The sequence below is a fragment of the Pogoniulus pusillus genome, chromosome 15, assembly GCF_015220805.1.
Source record: "Pogoniulus pusillus isolate bPogPus1 chromosome 15, bPogPus1.pri, whole genome shotgun sequence".
Classification (NCBI taxonomy): domain Eukaryota; kingdom Metazoa; phylum Chordata; class Aves; order Piciformes; family Lybiidae; genus Pogoniulus; species Pogoniulus pusillus.
The window spans coordinates 23,761,606-23,780,391 of record NC_087278.1 but is presented as its reverse complement, the minus strand read 5'-3'; the positions used below and the strand labels follow the sequence as shown (position 1 = coordinate 23,780,391).

The 18,786-nt window shown below is 47.1% G+C and overlaps 1 protein-coding gene across 10 annotated transcripts in view; it reads left to right on the top strand.

Annotated features, from left to right (window-relative positions):
• The window catches only part of BICD1 (BICD cargo adaptor 1), a 239,414-nt gene that overhangs the window by 47,707 nt on the left and 172,921 nt on the right, over positions 1 to 18,786 (top strand). Inside the window, exon 1 of one of the 10 annotated variants that reach the window (XM_064155775.1) lies at positions 4,555 to 4,678. The exons of 8 other annotated variants lie outside the window; for them this stretch is intronic. In XM_064155775.1, the coding sequence (XP_064011845.1) occupies positions 4,676 to 4,678 (3 nt within the window). In that variant the 5' untranslated portion in view covers positions 4,555 to 4,675. Of the gene's footprint in view, positions 1 to 4,554; positions 4,679 to 7,098; positions 7,172 to 18,786 lie in introns of those variants that run through there. One more of the 10 variants, XM_064155776.1, reaches the window with a different exon arrangement.

The following is an 18,786-nucleotide window of genomic DNA, read 5'->3' as shown; positions in this document are numbered from 1 at the left end:
GACTCTATAAGGTTCTGCATTGCTCCTCCACTGGTGGCACCTGTCAGTTCTTAGGCCCTGCTTCTCTCAGGCTCCTCTAGAAGGCTGCTGCTTCCCCCAGCAGATCAGGTCAACAGCTGGAATGGCTTCACTTTCAGGAAGGATCTGCACAAAGATCTGTTTTCAGATACCTCTTGGAAAGACATCTTCTCTGATCTGGTTTAGGAGGTCTCTGAGTAACAATGCTCATAGTGGCAAAGAGTTGGGCTGGAAGGGTGCAGGTGAAGGCTTCTCTCCAGTGTTTTGCTCCACAGGAGTGTTGCTCACTCTTAATCAGCAGGAGGACCCCCACTTGCCTGGGTGAACCCCATGCTTGCTCCTCTGTAGGTGTTCCTGTCTGTGGCTGTGCAGATGATAGTGGTGGGATGAATGGGCAGGAAAGCCTGAATTAATGAGACATGGGAAGCAATCTGCCTGCTGCCATCTTAACGAAGCTGCAGGCAGCTCTGTTGATGGCTCAGGAGTGGGTTTGTGTGCATGTGTGGGACTATAGGAATGGAGGAAGCTGAAGCAGCCATGGCAGCCTACCCTGTTTGTAAGTTTTCTGTGTCTGTATCTCCTGGATCGTTACCTAGCCCTGCCTGGATCTCTTTGCTCATCACCCCAACAGCTGATTTCCTGCAAACCGTTCCCATTGGATTTCAGCTGCCTCCATCTCTCTTGCTCAGATGTTTCTGGAGGGAAGCCCTACCCTCAACATGCACTTAAGGATTAACCAAAGTGGTTGTGACTTCCTGCTGGTGCTGAAGCCCCAGGACAGTGCCCCAGAACAGTGACTCTTCTCTTTCCCACACTATCAGCAAGGTTTTTCGCATTTCTGCCAGACAAAAGGCTGGCTCCATAATGGTGCAAACCAGATTCAGGTCTTCACTCTAGAATAGTGATATAAGAATGTGCTAGTTTGAGCCTAGCTGGGAGATTCTGGTGAGAAGAATTAGATTACAGGCTGTGAAAAGGGAAGAATGGTGATGGCTACTGCACTCATAGGCTTGCTGAGATGTGTAAAAAGAAGAACATAATCATCAATAACGCTGAGTCTCTCTCTGGCTTTTGGGCTGCACTTCTCTCTCTAACCTAACTTGCTGCCTGACTAATCCTTCTGCTTCCTAACCCCCCTGGCTGACCCTCCAAACTCATCTTGAACATAAGGCAAAGCCTGGGATACGGTAGAGGGGTGGAAAGGAGGTGGAAGGACGGCTGGGAGCTCCTCCTGGGGACTCAGGTTTCTGGGAGAGCTGTTGTGTTCCTGTGTTACCTTTTCAGCTTGTATATTTCTGTATATAGCTGTAGATAGGGTAAACATCTGCTTGTCTGACCTGCTAAGCTGTAAATACAAAGCTTCATTCTCCAAGTTTCAGCTTGGCTGAGTCTAGTCTGGGTGATTTTCTTAAGTGTGGGGGACAGGTAACACCCAAACCATCACAAAGAAAAATCAAGGAATGGTCATGTTAGGGCCCTACAGACCAGCTGCACATTTTGAGGGTGTCTGTGGCAAACCATAAAATACCAAACTCTGTACAGATGTTTGTTTATAGTAATCAGTTGATAATCTGCAAACCTAAACAAGGGCTACTGTAGGAGTGTCTGCAGCTACTCCTTGGAGATCTGTGATAAGCAATCTTGTAAAGACCCAGGCCTGCAGTGACTAAGGAAAGCAGGAAGGAGATAAAGGAGAAGCAGAGATCCCCTGACATCAGCAGTAAAGAAGGGTCTGCTTGACCAGAGATGAAAAGGATCCTGTAAGAAAGACTGTGTGGGGTGTTCATTGCAGATAACCATTCCAGACCACTGGGGCTGGAATTGGGGTGAGAATGGAAAAATACAGAAATAACTGTAATAACCCTACCTCTTGTTATGAATATGCCTGCTCTTGTGACATAAACTGTGGCTTGTGCCAGCATGGGGTGTGCAGGATTGCTGGAGTGACCCTGCCTGCACCCAGTGCTGTAGTAAAACATCACAGTATCACCAAGGTTGGAAGAGACCTCACAGATCATCAAGTCCAACCCTTTACCACAGAGCTCAAGGCCAGACCATGGCACCAAGTGAAACATCCAACCTTGCCTTGAACAGCTCCAGGGACGGCGACTCCACCACCTCCCCGGGCAGCCCATTCCAGTGTCCAATGACTTTCTCAGGGAAGAACTTTCTCCTCACCTCCAGCCTAAATCTCCCCTGGCACAGCCTGAGGCTGTGTCCTCTGGTTCTGGTGCTGGCCACCTGAGAGAAGAGAGCAACCTCCTCCTGGCCACAACCACCCCTCAGGTAGTTGTAGACAGCAATAAGGTCACCCCTGAGCCTCCTCTTCTCCAGGCTAACCAATCCCAGCTCCCTCAGCCTCTCCTCGTAGGGCTGTGCTCAAGGCCTCTCCCCAGCCTTGTCGCCCTTCTCTGGACACGCTCAAGCATCTCAATGTCCCTCCTAAACTGGGGGGCCCAGAACTGAACACAGTACTCAAGGTGAGGTCTAACCAGTGCAGAGTACAGGGGCAGAATGACCTCCCTGCTCCTGCTGGCCACACCATTCCTGATGCAGGCCAGGATGCCACTGGCTCTCTTGGCCACCTGGGCACACTGCTGGCTCATGTTCAGGCAGGTATCAATCAGCACCCCCAGATCCCTCTCTGTCTGGCTGCTCTCCATACCTGCTTCATAACTCTGCATGAGTTTTGGGGTCCATTTCACAGGTCAGTAGCACATTTCTCTTGCCCTGTTATGCCAGCTGAGAGTGGTCACAGGATTACATAAAGCAGCTTCTGTTTCATAGCAACAACTGGTTCCATGAAGTGTGTGCCTGCCCTTTCTTTTACAGACCGACTCTATGGAAAGGAGATTTCAGTGATAACATCTGTGTTAACAGAAAGAATTTGTGTGTCCAGTTACTTAAGATATTTAGGAAAAATCTGGTGAGAGGGGAGGTGATTAATGCATGTTAACCACATTGTTCAGCTGACATTTGTTTGCACTAAAATGGCAATATCATTATCTGCTCTTAGAGAATCACAGAATCAGTCAGGGTTGGAAGGCACCGCAAGGATCAGCCAGTTCCAACCCCCCTGCCATGGCAGGGACACCCTACCCTAGATCAGGCTGCCCACAGCCTCATCCAGCCTGGCCTTAGACACCTCCAGGGATGGAGCCTCAACCACCTCCCTGGGCAACCCATTCCAGCCTCTCACCACTCTTATGGTGAAGAGCTTCCTCCCCATGTCCAGTCTGAACCTACTCACCTGCAGCTTTACTCCATTCCCCCCAGTCCTGTCACTCCCTGACAGCCTAAAAAGTCCCTCCCCAGCTTTTTTGTAGGCCCCCTTAAGATACTGGAAGGCCACAAGAAGGTCACCTGGGAGCCTCCTCTTCTGCAGACTGCACAGCCCCAACTCTTTCAGTCTGTGCTCACAGCAGAGCTGCTGCAGCCCTCTGAACATCCTCTTGGCCCTTCTCTGGACACACTCCAGCATCTCCACATCCCTCTTGTAGTGGGGGCTCCATTTGAAGTAGTAGTATTTCCATCTTCAGACAGTGCAAGCATTGCTAGAATACCAATGAGACAGCTCCAGTGAGGAGGCAGAGGACTTTTGAAGCTTGTTAACAACTCCTCTAAACCCATGTGTAAGATTCTCCTCACACCTTCTATTCTGGGAAATAACAAATGAGGTTTTGGTGGAGATTTCTCAAAATACACATTTTTCTCTTCACTATTTCTCCTCACTGCAGTGAGGAGGCAGAAGACTTTTGAAGCTTGTAACAACTCCTGCACACCCAGGTGTCAGCTACACTTCATACCTGCTATTTTGGGAAGTAACAAATGAGATTTTGGTGTATATTTCTCAAAATATATAATGTTCTCCTAGCTATTTGAAATGTCTTTATCCACATAAGCAAGAATGAAGAACCCTGTGGAACTTGAAAGTAATTCTTATACAGTAGCTGTGAGGCTCTGATTCATGATACCCAGATGGGAAAATAATCTGTTTATATAAAGTGGTCTGTGTCTTTTTCTTTATAGTTTCTTTCATTCACTCCTTACCTCGATCCAAGTGACTAAATCATGCTCTGCTGCTTAATCTTAAGCTAGGAATTGGTCTATCTGGTGCAGAACTCCCTTTAAGAGCTTGGTTCTCTGCCTCCGGGTCCCATACTAGGGCTGTGACTGGGAACCCCAGGTCAGCTGGTAATAGCTGCTAATTGCTGCTAATAGCAAACACCTGCAAATGAAGACAACCTCAGAGGAAAACAGCAACCCTCAAAGCTAGGAATTGGTCTATCTGGTGCAGAACTCCCTTTAAGAGCTTGGTTCTCTGCCTCCGGGTCCCATACTAGGGCTGTGACTGGGAACCCCAGGTCAGCTGGTAATAGCTGCTAATTGCTGCTGATAGCAAACACCTGCAAATGAAGATAACCTCAGAGGAAAACAGCAACCCTCAAAGCTAGGAATTGGTCTATCTGGTGCAGAACTCCCTTTAAGAGCTTGGTTCTCTGCCTGCGGGTCCCATACTAGGGCTGTGACTGGGAACCCCAGGTCAGCTGGTAATAGCTGCTAATTGCTGCTAATAGCAAACACCTGCAAATGAAGATAACCTCAGAGGAAAACAGCAACCCTCAAAGCCCTGCAGGCAGCGTGGCTCCTGGATTTTATGGTAACTTCCAAATATTTCTGTTGCATGATATCATCCTGCATTTGGAGCGGGGGTGGTCTTTACTTGTGTGCTGCATGAGATGAGGCTGGTGCTGGGGGCGGGGGGGATTCTGGAGTGCTGCCTGAGGTGCTGGAGTGTGGTTTGAATTGCACAGCCGTTCCTGCAGCCCTCTTGAGTTCAGTCTGCTCCTTAGCAATTACTGTGAGGTGCAGAAGTAGGTTCGGCAGCCACTGCTAAACCACCTCCAGCCAAACTCGGCAGTTTTCAAGCTTTCAAAGGTTCTCTTCTAATGCTTGCTAGCTCTAAGGGGGTTTGATTGCTTACTGCTTTAGTGTCTTTGTGTTGTTATCCCACAAAGCTCACTGGAAGGGCAGAGGAGGGACAACATAACTCAGTCAGTGATGTAATTTTTGAAAACACATCTTTCAGAGCACCACCTGTAAGTGAAACCTTTGGCTCTGGGAGAAATTCCTTAGCTATCTCCCTGAAATTCCAAGATTTTGAACCTAATTTTGTTTTACTCATGCTTAGATCAGCTCCAGCAAGATGGAGTTTGCTTGCATGGTTTGCAAGTCTGTTTGAAAACGTGCAGTAAGGAGACTTGGTTTAAATATGATGATTTGAAGGTCCTTCCTGGGTGAAATGTTGTTGTTGTTGCTTTATTCCCCCTGTCTGTCTATTTAACTCTTGATAACTTATAATGAAAGGTGATACTTTGGAATTCTGTATTTTTTAAACATCTATCACACAGTGAGAGCTTCTGTGTGTTATAGTGTCCACCTGGCAGCAATTAACAAAACTTTCTGAGCTCTCCCCTTGCTTCCCCCCTCTGAATGCCCTGATACACTGAACCTTTTAGAACCTAGCATTTAGGTCACTTTCTTCCATTACTGTACATATAATATGCAAGTAGTGATTTGGTTTTGTTGTTGTGACTATAAAAGAAACTGTTGAAATAGTTTTGTTGGATAGAGTGTTCTGTGTGTCTTGCAGTTGGCTTTTCTTGGGTAAGAGATCACTCTGCTGAACTGAAATAAATATGTAATGCTTGTGCATCAAAATAGAAAAGAGGCAGGAGCCCTTAAGGGTGGTGGATTTGGTTAGCTGTCTGAAATCAGAATATCTGCAACATCTGCAGGAAAGCCCTGCAGAGGGACCTTGCCAGGCTGGATGGTTGGGCAGAGGCCAATGGGATGAGATTTAACAAGGCCAAGTGCAGGGTTCTGCACTTTGCCCACAACAAACCCAAGCAGCACTGCAGGCTGGGGACAGAGTGGCTGAGAGCAGACAGGAATAAAGGGACCTGGGAGTACTGGTAGACAGTAGCTGAAGATGAGGCAGCAGTGTGCCCAGGTGGCCAAGAGAGCCAGTGGCATCCTGGCCTGCATCAGGAATGGTGTGGCCAGCAGGAGCAGGGAGGTCATTCTGCCCCTGTACTCTGCACTGGTTAGACCACACCTTGAGTGCTGTGTTCAGTTCTGGGCCCCCCCAGTTTAGGAGGGACATTGAGATGCTTGAGCGTGTCCAGAGAAGGGCGACGAGGCTGGGGAGAGGCCTTGAGCACAGCCCTACGAGGAGAGGCTGAGGGAGCTGGGATTGGTTAGCCTGGAGAAGAGGAGGCTCAGGGGTGACCTTATTGCTGTCTGCAACTACCTGAGGGGTGGTTGTGGCCAGGAGGAGGTTGCTCTCTTCTCTCAGGTGGCCAGCACCAGAACAAGAGGACACAGCCTCAGGCTGTGCCAGGGGAGATTTAGGCTGGAGGTGAGGAGAAAGTTCTTCCCTGAGAGAGTCATTGGACACTGGAATGGGCTGCCCGGGGAGGTGGTGGAGTCGCCGTCCCTGGAGCTGTTCAAGGCAGGATTGGACGTGGCACTTGGTGCCATGGTCTGGCCTTGAGCTCTGTGGTAAAGGGTTGGACTTGATGATCTGTGAGGTCTCTTCCAGCCCTGATGATACTGTGATAAATCTGTGCTTGCCACGGGAACCGCGGTCAGGTCTGTGGACCAGTGTGATCAGAGACCTGCCATGAAGGACTCCAGGTGATTCAGTGTGATTATGCCAGAGACACTTTGTTACACACAGCCTGAGTATATAAGCCCTGGGCCAGTAGAGCATATGCCTACACATTAGCATAATGAGCCAAGGACAACCCACTCTATCTGGGTAAATACATGCCTTGTTTTCCTCATTAACGAGCTCTCTGTTATCTGTTCCTTCTGAGATGAAGGTACACAGCTGGTGAGAATCAAGGCTTGTTATTATACTGTTGTTAATCTCTTCACATCCTTTCCCACAACTCTTCTGCATTCTGCATGCCCACAACAGATCAGTCATCACTTTGTGTAACATCTGTCAAAGAGTGAGATCTCCTGCACCTTTCCAAGAGCCTGCATTCAGTGTAGCTGTTGGAGACTGGAAAGCTTCTTGCCCCAGGAAACACCTGTGTCAGCACCTTTCTTTGGCACTCAATAAGATGGATACTTTTGTTATTTGGTAAGAACTGTCTTCAAATCTTCCTTTAAACATTTCTGGTCTTTGTATGTTGCCTTCCCTCCTGCACCCCAAAATTATATATATATATATATATGTAAGCTTAAATCCTTCCTTAGTTGCAGCTCTGCTGCAGTGAAGGAGTTGTGGAAAAAGAGGCTCACTGGTGGTGAACTGAAGTCCAACTTCCATACCTCCTGTGTGCAGTGCTGGTGATAGTAGAGGGGCTGTGGCTTCTTTCTGTGACAGCAACTTGCCATTTTCTGTACATTACTGCTCTGGATTGCTTGTGGAAGATGTGTTGCTATGTTATTTTAGGGTAGTGTTATGTTGTTCCTGCTGATGGAATGCCACTGTAATTTTTGTGGAAGGTTCAGCATAGGGTGTCCTTGGGCGTTTAGGAGTATCAGCTGCCAGGCAAAATCTCTTCTTCTATTTGTGCTTCCAATTTAACTGAAACAGTGAGAAATCTTTCCTGAGGCTGAGGGAGCTGGGGGTGTAGAGCCTGGAGAAGAGGAGGCTCAGGGGGGACCTCATTGCTGTCTACAACTACCTGAAGGGAGGTCATAGCCAGGTGGGGGTTGGTCTCTTCTGCCAGGCAAGCAGCAACAGAATAAGGGGACACAGTCTCAAGTTGTGCCAGGGGAAGTATAGGCTGGATGTGAGGAGGAAGTTGTTGTCAGAGAGAGTGATTGGCATTGGAATGGGCTGCCCAGGGAGGTGGTGGAGTCACCATCCCTGGAGGTGTTCAAGAAAAGCCTGGATGAAGCACTTAGTGCCATGGTCTGGTTGACTGGCTAGGGCTGGGTGCTCGGTTGGCCTGGATGATCTTGAAGGTCTCTTCCCACCTGGTTGATTCTGTGATTCATGTGGGTACAACACTGTCTCTGAAGTTGTGCAGGAAAGGCAGAGATGGAGGGGAGAGACAAGGAAGGAGCTTTGTATTAGGGAATGAGAATCTTGTTCAGCTTTGAGTCAGGAGGGGCAAACACGTTGTCAATGGTTGGGTTTTTTTCTCCCATGGTCTCAAGCCACTGAAACTACATATTTACATGATAGTCTTCCAGCAGCAGGTAGTGTGATGCCTGCTTTTCACAGGCATCTGGCTTGTTAATAAGCAAACCATGGTAACCAATGGGGATGATGCCAGCTCAGTGGTTTTCACATGCAAGGTTCAGGTAACAATGCAGCTTGGTAACACAACCCAACTAGAAATCTAGCTGAATCCAAATATATTGCATGATCAGAGGCCACTAAGTTCTCACTGCCCAGCATTGTCAATAAAACCTGAGAAATGTAGTTAAAAGGATTGCATAGATGCAACCAAAACCTATCAGCGATCCCCTCTAAATAAAATGGAGGCAGAAATCCACCAAGGCAGAAGGGGTTTCCATTTCCTGCACTGAGGTTCCAAACGTGGTTGCCTTTGAGAATGGCTCAGAGCTGAACTAAATAAAAGTGGAGAGATGAAGAGGCTCGTTTCACACTGCTATGCCAAGGGAGATTCACTTTTAGCTTAGTGCAGATGTTGCTGAGGAAAATGGAAACAAGAATCATAGAATCAACCAGATTGGAAGAGACCTCCAACATCATCCAGTCCAACCTAGCACCCAGCCCTATCCAGTCAACCAGACCATGGCACTAAGTGCCTCATCCAGGCTTTTCTTGAACACCTCCAGGGATGGTGACTCCACCACCTCCCTGGGCAGCCCATTCCAATGCCAGTCACTCTCTCTGTGAGGAACTTCCTCCTAACGTTCAGCCTACACTTCCCCCGGCACAACTTGAGACTGTGTCCCCTTGTTCTCTTAGAGAAGTTCACTGAGGAGCATGTCAAGGACATAGGCCAGCTGTGCCATCTCTAAAGGGACAGTCCTAGTCAAACAGCAGAAGGGTAGTGACATGATGGTGAGGTGTAATAATCAGTTCTCCTTTTTGCAACACGTCCCTGAAAATATCTTCCCAGGCCTTTGAAATAGGAGGAAGTATTAATTTTTAAGGAATCTATTAGAAACAGGTTCTGTAACTGAAGGAAGCACCCAGTGACTTGGGTGTTGGGGTGATGGTGGGCATCACAAGTTGTTTGGACAGATTCCTAGGAAGGGAGGGAGAGGATCCAGTATCAGTGTCTCTTGCTTGTGTTCTTGGCACAGTGAATCTAGAGGTTCTGGAAACAGAACTTAAGCAGTAATTCCTCTGTCATGCTCTCTATGTCCTCTGTTGTCACTTAGCACTAATTAGGTAGGAAATGGAAGAGTGGAACCACATGGAATGCTATTAAATGTGCACAGAGGAAAATGAACCCAAAGCACAGTGTATGTATTCCTGTGCTAATACCAGGAAGCAAAGTAGGAAATAAATGCTTGTCTTTAAAAGAGGATGCAGACATAATGTACATCACAGGAGAAAAGCTTCCCTCTGGTAGTGACTGCAGCATACAGAAATCTGGCATCTCAGCATGGGCAAGACAGAAGAATCCCTCCAGGAGCTATGGACAGCACTACTGAGAGAGCAGAATAAAAAGGAGGTTGTGAGTTTTGCTGCATGGCTTAGTTTGGGTCTGTGTTGTGTGTATGTGGAGAGGGTGTTGAAGGCTTTGCTGCCTTTCTGTTTGAAACACTGAAAGGTGTAGTTACAGGCCAAACCTTTGTGATGTTTTGAAGCTGTTGTACTGGAGATTGCATAGAAAATAGTATGCCTAAATAAGAAATAAAATAAGGGAAACAAAGTGGTTATATTGCAAGAAAAAAGAGGTTGTTTAGCCTGCAGAAGAGGAGGCTCAGGGGGGACCTCATTGCTGTCTACAACTACCTGAAGAGAGGCTGTAGCCAGGTGGGGTTGGTCTCTTCTGCCAGGCAAGCAGCAACAGAAGAAGGGGAGAGAGTCTCAAGTTGTGTGAGGGGAGGTCTAGGCTGGATGTTGTTAGGAAGTTGATGGCAGAGAGAGTGATTGGCATTGGAATGGGCTGCCCAGGGAGGTGGTGGAGTCACCATCCCTGGAGGTGTTCAAGCAAAGCCTGGATGAGGCACTTAGTGCCATGGTCTAGATGACTGGATTGGGCTGGTTGATAGGTTGGACTGGATGATGTTGGAGGTCTCTTCCAACCTGGTTGATTCTATGATATGGTTCAGAAGACTGATGGGATGATAAAGGGCAGAAGGGGCAGAGTTTCCAGGGAAGACCGAAAAGCTTATTGTCTGCATAGGGGAGATGACTTGAGGTTGCACTCAAGAACTGAATTAACCTTCAGGTAAACAGGATGCATATGAAAATAATCAGTGTGGCTTTTGCAACAGCAGGTCTTGCTTCATTTGTTTATTTGAGTTCTTTGAAGCATGTAAAGAAAAAATGTATACTAGTTTGAGCCTAGCTCAATTTTTTGGTGAGAATTAGATTACAGGTTGTGAAAAGGAAACAATGGTGATGTCTACTGCACTCATAGGCTTGCTGAGATGTATAAGAACAAGAATATAAATATAGATGACAGAGTTTCTCTCTGGGGCTGAACTTCTCCCTCTACCCTAACCTTCCATCTGTGTGACTATTCCATCTGCTTCCTAACTCCCCTGGCCAACCCTCCAAGCTGCCTTGTGCATAAGACAAAGTCTTGAGTATGGTAGAGGGGTGGGAGGAAGGTGGAAGGGTGGTTGAGAGTCCCTCCTGGGGATTCAGGTTTCTGGGAGGGCTGTTGTGTTTCTGTATTACCTTTTAACTTGTCTGTTTCTGTCTATATTGTAAATACCTGCTTGTATATTGTGCTAAGCTGTAAATATAAAGCTTCAGTCAATTTCCAGAGCCACTGAGTCCAGTCTAGGTGATTTTCCAAAGTGTGAGGGTTGGGTAACACCCAAACCACCACAAAAAGTCTCCTGAGTGATGATATACTTGGATTTTCCATAGATACTTGACAAATCACCCAGCACTTCATTTCAAACTAAATACATTTCAACGCTGTGCTGGACCAGAAAGAAGAATTTTCATGTGAAATAATAATGGATGAAAAATGGCAAAGTGCAGTTCTCAGTGTGATGGGCAAATAGCACAGTGAAGAGAAAGCACAAAGTAAACTATTGCAGGGGTTTCTGCTGGAGCCTGGGCTGCTCGATATATTGATGGATGACTTGGAAAAGAGAGTAAACAGTGAAGTGATCAAGCTGCTGATGACATTTAGGTATTCAAATAGAGACCTAATTGAAAATTGCAGGCAGGCTTTATGAATTTGAGCAGCTGGGCTAGAGGAGGGCAAATGAAAATCAATGTATTGCTTTGAGCTGCCAGCTTCCCTTCAGAAGTGATTTCTTAAGGTTAGAAAAGACATTCTTATGAAAGCAGCCTTTCAGTAATGGTTAAAAAAGCCCCAAACCCCCAATCAAATGGTGTTATCAGGGGAGGAATGGAGGAGAACCAACAGAAAAGCTTAAGGATGGTTCTGTACAGAGCAGTGCTGCATCTGTGTCTTAAATAGCATCATCATTTCTGGCCTCCCTTTCCTATGGGCTGTCATTCCTGAGATGATAGCTGAACTGGAGCAGATGTGGGCAGAAGTGACAAGGGTGACTAAAGGCACAGAATGATTCTGAAAGTGGAATGGTGAACTACAATATCTGAAAGGGGCCTACAAAAAAGCTGGGGAGGGACTTTTTAGGTTCTCAGGGAGTGACAGAACTAGGGGAAATGGGGCAAAGCTGCAGGTGAGTAGGTTCAGACTGGACATGGGGAGGAAGCTCTTCACCATGAGGGTGGTGAGAGCCTGGAATGGGTTGCCCCGGGAGGTGGTTGAGGCCCCATACCTGGAGGTGTTTTAGACCAGGCTGGCTGAGGCTGTGGGCAGCCTGCTCTAGGGTAGGGTGTCCCTGGCCATGGCAGGGGGGTTGGAACTGGCTGATCCTTGTGGTCCCATCCAACCCAGACTCATTCTATGATTCTTCAGGCTGGAAAAGAGCTAAAATGGCAGATATGATGGAGGTGTCTGTGTTTGTGACTGTCAGGGGAGGTGTTTAGGGAACAGCTGCCTACTGTGTCCTGCAGCAGGAGAGCTGGCAGCATCAAGCATAACTAGTAGGCAACAGGCTGCAAGCATGTGAAAGGAAGCCTTTTCTGCACCGTGCAGGTGGGCTGTGGAGTTTGTTGTGATAGAACAGGCTTCAGGAATATCTGTAGAAGGCTGATAAATGGGAAGAGAGTATTTCTGGTTCAGAAAGTCCCAGATGTGCAAGCTGGCATGCATTCTGAGCATGTCTTGGTGCATACATGGCCTTAGGAGCAGGCTCCCTCGGGCTCTGCTATTGCTGCCTGCTGGAGAGTGTGTAGGTGAGCTTTTTCCTGGCTTGTACAGCCTCTCATACCTCACTGAAAAGACAAAGTCAGTGTGTGTGTGTATAAATCCCTGTAAATTGCAGTGGTGTTATGTAGGCTTTGGTTTGGGTTTTGTTTTGATTTTTAATAGTATTTACAGATAAATGCATTTTATTGCTAGAGCTGCTTTTGGAGCTGTTGCCTTAAAAGAAGCAGGTGACAGCTCTGTTTTGCTGTAGATAAGGCAGGTAAGACTCTAGATGATGCATGCTGATCTAGAGCAAGCTCACCAAAGAGCAGACTTGATCGTTTGTGAGTGAAAAGTAACTGAAATGCTGTTTTGCTTGGGATTTGTTGGGAGCTTAGAAAAAGCTTGGCTTTTATTGCTCTCTGATCTGACAGCTGTTGGGGTGTGTGAATCCTGGTGCTGATGGGAGTGTGAAACTGGGGATGGGTGGTCAGGAAGAGAACGGTGGAAGGCTTTTCATGGAAGCAGACTGATGCTGGGTTTAAACTGTCAAGCTGTGCACTTTGGCCTGCTTGTGGAAGGCTTTTGCAGCTAATCTTTGCATGGAAGTTGCACTTATTCAATCAAAACTTCTTTGCTCTTTGGAAAATCACAGGCAGAGTTTCCTAAGCCTGTTAAGTAATGGATTAGCTTGCATTAGCAAATAATATCTGTGATGGTTTGGGTGTTACCTGCCCCCCACACACTTAAGAAGATCACCCAAACTAGACTCAGTCACTGGGAATTGCATAAATGAAGCTGTATTTACAGTTGAGCACAAGATACAAGCAGATATTTACAATCTATAGACAGAAATATACAAGTTAAAAAGTAATACAGAAACACAACAGCTTTCCCAGACAGCAGAGTCCCCAGGAGGGGCTCCCAACCACTCTTACACCTTCCTCCCACACTTTGCCTTACGCTCAAGGTAGCTTGGAGGGTTGGCCAGGGGGATTAGGAAGCAGATGGATTAGTCAGGCAGGTTAGAGAGAGAAGTGCAGCCTGAGAGACAGAGACCAAACAACTGCCTTATCTATCTATATGTTCTTGTTCTTATACATCTCAGCAAGCCCATGAGTGCAGTAGCCATCACCATTGTTTCCTTTTCACAGCCTGTCATCTAATCCTTCTCACCTAAACTTCCCAGCTAGGCTCAAACTAGCACAATATCTTTATGCTAAAATATTGCTAACTGTAACCAAAGTTTAATTTGTGACAAGAGGTTTGGCAGCAGTTTTCAAAAATTCTTACTCAAAAAAGTAATTTGTAGGTTAGGTTGCAGGTACTTGGTTGTGTCTGTAGTTCCTTAGGAAGGCTTCTTAGAATCATAGAATCAGTCAAGGTTGGAAGGCACCGCAAGGATCAGCCAGTTGCAACCCCCCTGCCATGGGCAGGGACACCCTAACCTACAGCAGCCTGCCCACAGCCTCATCCAGCCTGTACTTAGACACCTCCAGGAATGGGGCCTCAGCCATCTCCCTGGGCAACCCATTCCAGCCTCTCACCACTCTCATGCTGAACAACTTTCTCCTCACGTCCACTCTGAACCTACTCACCTGCAGCTTTGCTCCATTCCCCCTAGTCCTGTCACTCCCTGAGAGCCTAAAAAGTCCCTCCTCAGCTTTTTTGTAGCCCACTTTAGATCCTGGAAGGTCACAAGAAGGTCATCTGGGAGCCTCCTCGTGGCCCTTCTCTGGACACACTCCAGCATCTCCACATCCCTCTTGTTGTAGGGGCTCCAGAACTGGATGCAGTACTGCAGCCAGGGTCTGACCAAAGCATAGCAGAGGGGGAGAATCACCTCCCTGGCCCTGCTGGCCACACTTCTCCTGATGCAGCCCAGGCTCTGCTTGGCTTTCTGGGCTGCAAGTGCACACTGCTGGCTCATGTTGAGCTTCTGGTCCAGCAGCATCCCCAAGTCCCTCTCCTCAGGGCTGCTCTGTGGCCAGTCACTGCCCAGCCTGGATTTGTGCTTGGCATTGCCTCAACCCAGATGGGCTTGGTCTTGTTGAACTTCATGAGGTTGGCTTGTGCCTCGAAGCCTCCTCCTCTCCAGACAGATTTCTGAAGAAATTCATTCATGCTCTTTCACTGAGGATGTGACCCAGCACCTGCTTAATGAGATGAATTCTTTAAATGAGTTCTATTCTGGGTGTTTTCAGGACAGAAGAGAAGAATAAGGCTAGCACCAGGAAATATAGGAAGAGACAGGTTCTACAAACTAGGTCAGTGTTCCCCACTACCCCAGTGGGGTAAACCCTGTGCTCCTTAGTGTTCATCCCATCTGCAGATGATATGAGGAGGGTCATTTAGGGATGAGGAGTAGATGATGGAATTTCACTGGTTAGCTTAAAGATAAGTGGGGTAATTTACTGAAACTTAATAGTGGTTAAAGAAGGTCTGTACCGAGTTGACACAGACATAGCAGTGTGCTAAGCAGCTTTAAGTAATACAGAGATTGTCAGCAGCTGATTTGGATGTGGCACTTAGTGCCATGGTCTAGTTGACTGGCTAGGGCTGAGTGCTAGGTTGGACTGAATGATCTTAGAGGTCTCTTCCAACCTGGTTGATTCTATGAATGGTGCTCTGGGCTTTTTTAATAGCAAAGTGTTTTCTAGTACAGTTTTCCTCTCAAACATGTGGTAAAAGTCTGTTGCTGTTGGTGAATCTCTCTGTCCTTTCCCAACCTGTATCAGTTATCTCTCTTGTGGTCCTCACACAGCATGTGGGAGTTGATGTGCGTGATCCCAAATAATTTAGGGTGCTGGAAACTGGCCTGTATTAGGCTATGTAGGCTCAAAATGGATAGCTTAAAGTCCTGTTTTCCCACATACTCAGTCACCATAATATCTTTGTGTGGTGGTTTGGAACCCCCCCACACTTTGGAAACCACCCAGACTAGACTCAGCCAGCTCTGGAAATTGAATGAAGCTTCTATTTACAGCTTAGCACAATATACAAGCAAATATTTACAATATATACAGTTATGTATAGAAATAGACAAGGTAAAAGGGAATAGAGAAACACAACAGCCCTCCCAGAAACCTGAGTCCCCAGGAGGGGCTCCCAACTGCCCTTCCACCTTCTCCCGCCCCTCTACCTTACCCCAGACATTGCCTTGTGACCCAAGGAAGAATGGAGGTTCGGCCAGGGGGTTAGGAAGCAAAGAGAGACGGCAGAGAGGCTCTTTACCTTAGCTCAGACTTTGCCTTATGTTCAATGTGAGTTTGGAGAATTGGCTAGGGGGAAGGTTAGGAAGCAGATGGATTAGTTAGACATCAGGTTAGAGAGAGAGGAGAGGCAGCCAAAGATAACTCTGTTATCTGTATTTATGTTCTTGTTTTTATACATCTCAGCAAGCCTATGAGTGCAGCAGCCATCACCACTGTTTCCTTTTCACAGCCTAGCATCTAAATCTTCTCACCAAAATATTCCAGCTAGCTTCAAACTAGCACAGTAGGATTGCAGGTCTTCTGGTTGGAGCATAAAGGTGTATTTGTATGACTCATTCCTATAGCATCTTCAGCTCAGGGATAGTGCAGCTATTTGGCTAGCATTTAAACAGCAAAGTGGATTAACCCAAAATCTGTTTCTTCATGTGGAGATGAGCTAGTTTGAGCCTAGCTGGGATGTTTGGACTGCTTGCAGCTGAATAAAGCACAAATGAAACAAAGTAATCATTATTTGTAGTGTGAAAAAAGCCAAACACAAAACCAAAGAGATCATTGTGAGCCAGAGAACAAGACAGGTTACTGATTTAGAAAAGACACAGCTTTGGCAGGAGTGTTTTGTCTGAAGGAGCTGTATGGTTTCTATATCAAGTACCTGGATTTGATCATTTGGACTGGATGATCCTGGTGATCCTTTCCAACCACAGTGATTCACAGCGATTAGATGTTGTGCTGAGGGATTTGGTTTAGTCAAGGACTTGTCAGTGTGGAACTAATGATTGGGCTTGATGAGCTTGAAGGGCTTCTCCAATCTAAGAAATTCTGTGATCTGACGTAAGGAGGTGTCATTTTTTCAGTATTATGACTCATCCTGTGTCTTCTAGCTATAGTTATAACAATTTTGAGAGGCACTTCATAATTTATTCACTGACAGGAGTTTTTGCAGCTGTCTGCAGGATGAAGATTGTTTTCCCAGCACTGCAGAAGTGGGACAACTACTTCTTTAAGTAGGGTCCTGCATGAGGGACAGCTCTAGATTTGGAGAAAAGGGGTCGATGGACCAAAGTTGCATTGGCAGAGCTTTTCTCCTTGTGTTGGTTTTCCAAAGTGGCTGTGGCCCCTGCTGTTTGAGGAGGAAGGCAATAAGATTTGGAAAGGTGGATCAGATTATTCACTCTATTTTCTGCTTAATTAGTTCAAGTACAGTATAAAAGGTAGAGGAGGTGAATAGCCATGAGTGATGCAGCTTTCAAAGGGAGTTATTTAGATACTTGTTGGGGCTGAATTTAAAAGGAATATGAAGATGGTCATTAGTAATCTTAAAAATTATCTTTCTACATGAATCTGTCTGAAGAAATAAATGCTTGTTACTTCTCTTGTCCTTATTGGAAACATGATTCTGTTCATCATGATGATGCAAGTAGAAGTGAGATATCAGATGAGAGCTGGCTGCGATTTGGGGGAGGGAAGGAACGGGACCAGAGTCTGCCCTTGTCCTACAGGGAATGAGAAGTAAAGGAGAGGTTTGAGGTTTGGAAAAGGAGTTTCATAGCAAAACCCCTTTACCTACCAGAAATTCCCTGATCACCCCAATCAAGGGCTCCTTGGGTCTGAAGCTTGGTAGCAGAAATAATCCAACAGTGAGAACTGGTGAATGTTCAGTGTATGACTTGAAGTGCATAATCTTGGTGCTTAACCACCATGGGCATTCCAGTACCCATCTGGGGAATTTAAAAGGAGATTTTATTTCACTTCCATAGCGAGAAGAGGTGGAAAGCAGAACAAAACCTCTGACTACAGGAGCCTTTGAAATGTCAATATAGCACTGCAGCACCTTGTTCTGTAACTCCTGCAGCTCTGCTAGCCTTGCCTGCTACATCAATGAGGTGTCTTCTGTGTAGAAGATGTAATGCACAATGACTGCAGCAAACAAGACCAAGTGCAGTGTCCTGCATCTGGGTCGAGGCAATGCCAAGCACAAATCCAGGCTGGGCAGGAACTGGCTGGAGAGCAGCCCTGAGGAGAGGGACTTGGGGGTGCTGGTGGAGGAGAGGTCAACATGAGCCAGCAGTGTGCACTTGCAGCCCAGAGCCTGGACTGCATCAGAAGTGTGGCCAGCAGGTCAAGGGAGGTGATTCTTCCCCTCTGCTCTGGTGAGACCCCACCTGGAGTACTGCATCCAGTTTTGGAGCCCCTGGGACAAGAGGGATGTGGATGTGCTGGAGTGTGTCCAGAGAAGGACCAGGAGGATGCTCAGAGGGCTGCAGCAGCTCTGCTATGAGCACAGACTGTGAAAGAGTTGGGGCTGTGCAGTCTGCAGAAGAGGAGGCTCCCAGGTGACCTTCATATGTCCTTCCAGTATCTGAAGGGGGCCTATAGAAAAGCTGGGGAGGGACTTTTTAGGCTCTCAGAGAGTGACAGGACTAGGGGGAGTGGAGGAAAGCTGGAGGTAGGGAGATTCAGAGTGGTCATGAGGAGGAAGTTGTTGGGCATGACAGTGGTGAGAGCCTGGAATGGGTTGCCCAGGGAGGTGGTTGAGGCCCCATCCCTGGAGGTGTTGGCTGGAGCCAGGCTGGATGGGGCTCTGGCCAGGCTGCTCTAGGGTAGGGTGTCCCTGCCCATGGTGGGGGAGGTTGGAACTGGCTGATCTTTGTGGTCCCTTCCAACCCTGACTGATTCTATGATATGAGGTGGGACCTGTTTTCCTTTTCGTGCTGAAAATGTTAGTGACTGCCTTTTGAATACAGAATTTTGAAGACCTCTTCTGGTTTGGGGAAAAAACCCCAACAAACAGAACCCCCTTCATAATGGTGTTGGCACTTGTACTGCATGACCCTGAGCATAGTTTGCTGTGTAACAAAGAGGTATTTTGCTCCCAGATGACAGCATGCAGGAACATTAGTGGAATCAATATCCCATTAAAGATTCAGGCTCCATTAGGCTGATAGGACGGATTATTTTCTCTGAGTGCTGACATCATGCTTGGTTCCATCCATTCCTGGATCCTCACAAGGTAGCAATAGAGCTGACTCAGTCCTACTGAGAACTTCAGCCTCTCAGGAGATCCTCCCACAGTGCAGTCCCTGCTGGGGCAGTTGCCCAGTTATCTTCCTGGAGGCTGTAGCCAGAGCTGCAGCCGTCTG